The sequence below is a fragment of the Lemur catta genome, chromosome 1, assembly GCF_020740605.2.
Source record: "Lemur catta isolate mLemCat1 chromosome 1, mLemCat1.pri, whole genome shotgun sequence".
Taxonomy (NCBI): domain Eukaryota; kingdom Metazoa; phylum Chordata; class Mammalia; order Primates; family Lemuridae; genus Lemur; species Lemur catta.
In genome coordinates this window covers 94,067,251-94,073,826 of record NC_059128.1, presented here as the reverse complement: position 1 = coordinate 94,073,826, position 6,576 = coordinate 94,067,251, and the positions used below count along the sequence as shown (strand labels likewise).

The 6,576-nt window shown below is 39.8% G+C and overlaps 1 protein-coding gene across 6 annotated transcripts in view; it reads right to left on the bottom strand.

The window, feature by feature from the left end:
• Positions 1-232: 232 nt before the first annotated feature.
• USP3 (ubiquitin specific peptidase 3) overlaps positions 233-6,576 on the bottom strand; it is an 82,047-nt gene continuing 75,703 nt past the window's right edge. For all 6 annotated transcript variants that reach the window (XM_045540794.1, XM_045540823.1, XM_045540814.1 and 3 more), the window contains 4 exons: positions 3,787-3,905; positions 3,382-3,495; positions 3,153-3,220; positions 233-1,052 (listed from right to left, as the gene is read on the bottom strand). In XM_045540794.1, the coding sequence (XP_045396750.1) occupies positions 887-1,052; positions 3,153-3,220; positions 3,382-3,495; positions 3,787-3,905 (467 nt within the window). In that variant the 3' untranslated portion in view covers positions 233-886. The remainder of the gene's footprint in view (positions 1,053-3,152; positions 3,221-3,381; positions 3,496-3,786; positions 3,906-6,576) is intronic.

Here is a 6,576-nt window from a genome sequence, read left to right as displayed (position 1 = left end):
AAGCAGCAAATCTAAAGTGGACATGCAGTTATATTTCTTTCAAGTGCTACAACTAAAGGAGGAATTGGGATACAGATTCAAAAAAGCAAGCAGAAGCTATGGTTTTATTTTACTAGGTAAGACCTATACCATGTAGCTGACCACAGAATTTTTAAAATACTAAATATATTTTATCTTATTTGGACTTTACTCTCATCCTATCTCCCCCCGTGAACACACAAAACAAAAAAAATACCCCAACAAATAAAGTCTTGTATTTGCAGGAGAGGTACAACTGAACCAACAGACGGATTTAGTTAGCGCTGACACACAGCAGCCTGGAGACACCCAGAGCAGCAGTTACCTGCTCTACTTAACGATGCCCTCTCAGTGATCTTTAACAGGCAAAGAGAATGATTACTTAGCAGTCACTGTGAAGTCTGGTGGGCCACAAATTACATGAGCACGTGATCCTTGATTTAGAGTCAACCTGATCTCCATTACAGCTTGGAAAAGGCAGCAGGCAATTGTGTCGCTCGCTCTTCACAGTCAGGAACGTATCTTGCTGTCAGCGTGTGAGAGTAACAAAAGCATTGATGTAAATGTGCCTCAAAGTGAGAACTGAAAACATTAATATAAAAAAGTCAAACAGAACTAAGTTCTTGGAACTACATATAAAAATTATTACAACTAAAGCAGCAAATCAAAATGTCTGCTGAGGTTTTCTGGTAGAACAACAACAAAATTAGTTGGTGTCCATGTTCAATAAGTCACTACCATTGATAAATCTAAACCCAAAATAGGAAACTGAAAAGTGCATAATGAATTTAAATCTTAGATCAAGTATTTGTGGAAAATAGGAAATGTTTGTCCGGTATAGTTGATGAATGATGATTTAGAGGAGGTATTAAAGTTTATCTGATCCAGCTTTGGCCTGGCGTTCCACGTAAAAAAGAATGTAGGCCTTTGCCTTCACCACGGTCTCTTCATCAGTCAGTGTTACAGTACTGTCATTGAAATGGAACCAGCGGCCTTCGTGAGTTGCATATGCCGTGTAATGTCCAGAACCAACCCTGTGAAGAAAAGGTGAAAGATCAAAGAAAAAGACTGCAGAAATCACAAAAGGATCTATACAACCACATAATTTAAGTACTGTAATTAAAGAATAAATCCTAGAGACATCTGGTTTAAGATGGTTGGTTGAGCTCATGTGTTTACCTTCCTTCAAACCCATCAAAAGGACAAGGAATATACATACTGACACTAAAAAAACAGGAAAGAATACCATCAACTGACCAGAAATTGAGGGTTCCATAAAACAGATGGTACTGGATTAATGGAGAAACCAAACAGAGACGAGGAGCTCTCAACCTAACAAGCACAGGTCAAGGCCTATGGGAACATGGGAAATCTAGTACTCAGTTTTCCATCAGAATCTTGGGACAAGAACTAAGCTTAAGAAAGAAATCTGCCTCCAAGGAAACACCTTCCCCGATACCTCAGTCATCAAGACGTTTCCCCGTCAGCAGGACCTACCCACTCACACAGGGAGCTCTAGAGTTAGCCCTTCCAGTCAAGAGAAAGGCCTTTAGGTAGAACAGAGACCTTCATAACTGCTAGAAAAACCCTTATTTACCAATAATGATCAATCTCGTTCTTCACTCATGATTCTAAATAAACAACCAAAAATCAAATTCTTGAGGGGAAATAAGCATGAAAGAGAAGTTCCAGGAAGAACAAGTAAATCAATTAACCCTGAGGAATTTAACACAGAAAACCGGAGACCTTTAAAAATTCTAATTAGTACCAATAGTTTCAAGACGACACTACAAGAATAGGCTGTTATGAAAAAGTTCTCAGAAAAATGTGATTGCCACAATATAAAAGTTTTATAGTGGAGCTAGTCTTTGATTTGGATACAGTTGAAACCCAAATTGGTGATTTGGAAAAATAGTCCATGGCAGTCTTTGTTTCCAAAGAGATAGAAGCCATTAAAGAATAGTTAAGACATGTGGAAGACAGATCCAGGAAATTCACCATACATTTAACAGGGGTTCCAGAAGACAAATTAGAAAATGGAGTCGAACATACAGTATAAACATTTCCATGAGCTGATGACACCAAACTAAAAGTGTCCCTACCAGCTACCAAGCAGGAATACATATCTGATGATATTTCTTAAATTCAAAGAACTTCCAAAGAGAAAAAAAAATCAGGCTGCCTATAAAGTAGTGAGAATCAGACTTGTACTGGACTTATTTATAACCCTGTGAGTGTGTGAAATAAATGGAGCAATGTCTACAAAATTCTGAGGGAAAAGGATTTTTCAACACAGATGGTGGTTTGTGTCATATAGTACAACAGCTCAAACAGACTGGAAATCAGATGGTGTATACCCTAATAAAAACTTTCTAGGGAAAAAAATAATCAAGAATGTTATTCAAGGCCAGGGGCGGTGGCTAACGCCTGTAATCCTAGCACTCTGGGAGGCCGAGGCCGGTGGATCGCTCGAGGTCAGGAGTTCGAGACCAGCCTGAGCGAGACCCCGTCTCTACTAAAAATAGAAAGAATTATTTGGCCAACTAAAAATATATATAGAAAAAATTAGCCGGGCATGGTGGCGCATGCCTGTAGTCCCAGCTACTCGGGAGGCTGAGGCAGTAGGATCGCTTAAGCCCAGGAGTTTGAGGTTGCTGTGAGCTAGGCTGACACCACAGCACTCACTCTAGCCCGGGCAACAGAGTGAGACTCTGTCTCAAAAAAAAAAAAAAAAAAAAAGTTATTCAACAAAGTGAAAAATGCATCTTTAATGTAGATGACATGAAGTTATTTCTAATAATTTCCCGTTTTTCCCCTCATTTAAATTTCAGTTGGTGAAGGAAATAATTCTGGAGTAAAGATGACTCAGGATCTTGTGCACAAATATATGGGGTTCTGAATGCTAGGTTCAAATGAACCACTCTCAATTTTGCTTTTATGTGCCTTCTCCTAAGGCTTCGGGAATACTGTTTCATACCAACATTAATGGAAAGTTCTATTTCACCCACTGTAATGTATCTGAATCCATTTTGGGAGGAGTTCAGGATGAACTATTAAGAGCTGTGCAAAACTGCAGGTCTCCATGGTGCTGGCCGCCAGGTACTCCCAACCCAGGAAGCCCGCCGCGTACTCACCCAGAGCCATGGTGCACCACCACCGCCGCGAGGTCGTACAGGCAGTTCTCGGGGCCACTGTTCTCGGGCTATACAGAACAAGAGAGAAGGCATCCCCAGGACTGAGTTAAGAGCAGTGGTCAATGGCATCAGTATCTCCTACCTTGATGACCTCTACTGTCTCTGTGTGAAGACTTAATTTTATTGAAAAGACATCTTTTTTACAATGCTAAAAAGGAAATCGCCTTACCTCTAGTAAGTAGCATTTCATGTCTAGGCCTCTCAGTGGAAATTCTACATATGTATCAACTTTGTTTCTTAAATATGCTGTCCAATGAAATCTTTTCAAATGTAAGCATAGCACCTGGATGGCAGAGATAAGGACAAAGATTGTGAACACACCAAATTTACCTTTCAAAGTTTGATACTAATGTCTCTAATATAGTATTTTAGGTGCCCTTTCAGTTTTTCCTTTGATCCTTGATATTGCTTTCTTCCATGCATACCTTATGAATTCTCAAAGGGTTTAGCTTTTACTGAAACCCTAGAGACAAATACAGAACAGTTCGCATACATAGTCTAAAGTTATCATCTTTCTCAGCAGTCAAGCATTTTCCCCTTGAAACCACATGATAACTTGAAATTCAACACTTACCTTGGGTAGTTTTTGAATCCAAAACTTTTTTGTGGACTTTTGTTTCTTTTTGCATTTATGGCACATATATAACTCTGTCTCATCAAGTTCCTCTAAGTCAGTAAAACTGCGAAGACAATCTAAAACAAATTGTGGCAGCATTAAAACAAGATGTCTTTTATAGAAGCAGTGTACGGCAGAAAAAAGAGTATACTTTGAAGCTGAATGACCCATTTTTATGACCTTAGAAAAGCCAACTTTTCTCAATTTAAACTGCACACAAAATATAATACCTCGTTTGAAGAACTGTTGTGATGAAGAGAAATAACATGTATAAAGCACTTGGCACCATGCCTGGCATCTGGTGACGATGAATTAACGTCAGATGAAGTTCGTTTTATGAAAGAATTACTCTAGATAATTCTGATAAAAATGTTTTCCTGACAAAATCAAAGTTTTAATAGCAGTTTTCTCTCAGTATTTTACATTACAGTGAACAAAGCCCCAAGCTCATAAAAAGTCAAATTTAGATTAAACATTTTCATAGCCATAACTTATTTAAAAATAAACACAGATTACAGAAGGCTATGCTTTTAATCTTATTTGCTACAAACCTCCAAATGAATCCTTTGCCAAGACTCTCTACTCTCAGTCCCCTAGACAAACCACAGCTACATTTTTTTCTTTTAAAGATTTAATCGTTGTAATCTGGAGTTTGGAGCGGGGTGCAGTGGCTCACGCCTGTAATCCTAGCACTCTGGGAGGCCAAGGCAGGAGGATAGCTTGAGCTCAGGAGTTTGAGACTAGCCCGAGCAAGATCGAGATCCCGTCTCTACAGAAAGTAGAAAAAAAATTAGCCAGGCATGGTGGCGCATGCCTATAGTTCCAGCTACTCAGGAGGCTGAGGCAGGAGGATAGCTAGAGCTAGGAAGCTTGAGGTTGCTGTGACCTAGGCTGACGTCATGGCACTTGCCCAGGCCACAGAGTGAGACTCTGTCTTAAATTAAAAAAAAAAATCTGTAGTTTGGTAAACTATAGCCCTAAATCAAATCCAGCCAGCCAGCCTGGTTTTGTAAATAAAGTTTTGTTGAAACACAGCCACGCCCATTTGTTTATATATTGTTTGGCTGCTTTTACACTACAATAGCTGAATTGAGTCGTTGGGGCAGAGACCTCTAGGTACTTGCAAAGCCTAACATACAGTAAGTCCTCACTTAACGTCATGGACGGGTTCTTGAAAACTGATTTTAAGCGAAACGATAATGACGTTTTGATAATGATATTTTCCCCCATCAATATTATAACAAAATAACATTAAAGGGAACAATGTTATTTGAAGACCTACTGTATGTCACTTCACTTAATGTTGCAGTTTTTAAGAACCTGTCAATGACATTAAGTAAGGACTTTACTATAGGCCCTTTATAGAAAGTTTGCTACCTCCTGATATAATCAATCAAACATATATTGAGAAAGTATATATAAACTATATGTTATTGTTCTGTACTCACAACTCAGGACAAGAGATGGATTCTGTCCAGTACTAGAGGAACCACAGTCTGTGTGCACATCCTCTCCTGAAGTTGTGCAGTGGGCAACCTGTGCGGCCATGCCATGGCAGGAGCCCCTTTAGACACTTCTTGTGTGCCTCTTCCCAATCACAATTCCCCTTCTTCCTCCTAGCTAGAAGTAGCCATTATCCTGACTTTTGTGCTAATCATTTCTTTGCTTGTCTTTACTGACCACATATATGCATCTTTAAACAATATTATTTGTTTGAAAAGTTGGATAGTAAGCAAAAACCTAGCTGTGTAAGAAAAAGCAACACTGTCTCTGTACTCAGTTTCCAGGCCATTGTCAGCCTTAGGGTCCATAAAGTATCAGAAAGAGCACCTGCAGGGGAAGGTGGTGGCAACGTGTAGCAGGGCTCTGGTGTGGGCAGGGTACTAGAGAGGCCAGCATGGGGTCAGCGGCCCATGCACTCTTGAATATGCCTTTGCTTCCTAATCCCAACACCTAGAAGGCACATCCTACCCCTGCCTCCCCTCAACTCTCACTTCTTTCTTTCAGCCTTTCCCAACCACCAGTGGACAGTGTCCCTTCTTTCCTCAATTTTTGTCCTAATCGATCCGATGAATACAACACATTGCTAACTCGCTATTTTGTGTCAAGGACAGTTCTAGGAAAAAGGGTACGTTATTTCAATGTTACATTTCCTGAAGCAAGTCTCAGATACTAAACCCAAACAAACTTGTCAATAAAGTGATGCTGTCCTCACTCGGGGGGCTGCCCAAGTTCCACATCTCTCTAGCTATAAAGAGCACTGACTGCACTGCAGACTGGCACGATGAAGCCCTTAGACCGGTCACTATGGTGCTTGTGAGCTCTGAAGCTGAAATCATGGGAGCTTTCATCAGCAAGCGTTTGTTGCATCATGTAAAGAGCTGTGGCCTTGGCAGAGGAATCACAGGGAAAATGAGAGATGAAGAAAGAAAAATAGAATTTTCCACATTTAAAATCAGCATCTGTATCTGAACAATCCAATTAGAAAAAGAAGAGAACATCTTTGACATAATTAAAGGCTCTATATAACAAAACCTGCAGTGAACATCATACTCAGTGGTGAAAGACTGAAAGCTTTTCCCCTAAGATCAGGAAAACAAGGATGCCTGCTTTTGCCACTTCTATTCAACAAAGTATTGGAAGTTTCAGCTAGAGCAATTAGGCAAGAAAGGAGAAATAAAAGGCATCTAAAATGAAAAGCAAAAAGTAAATTATCTCTGTTTACAGATGACATGATTCTGTATGTAG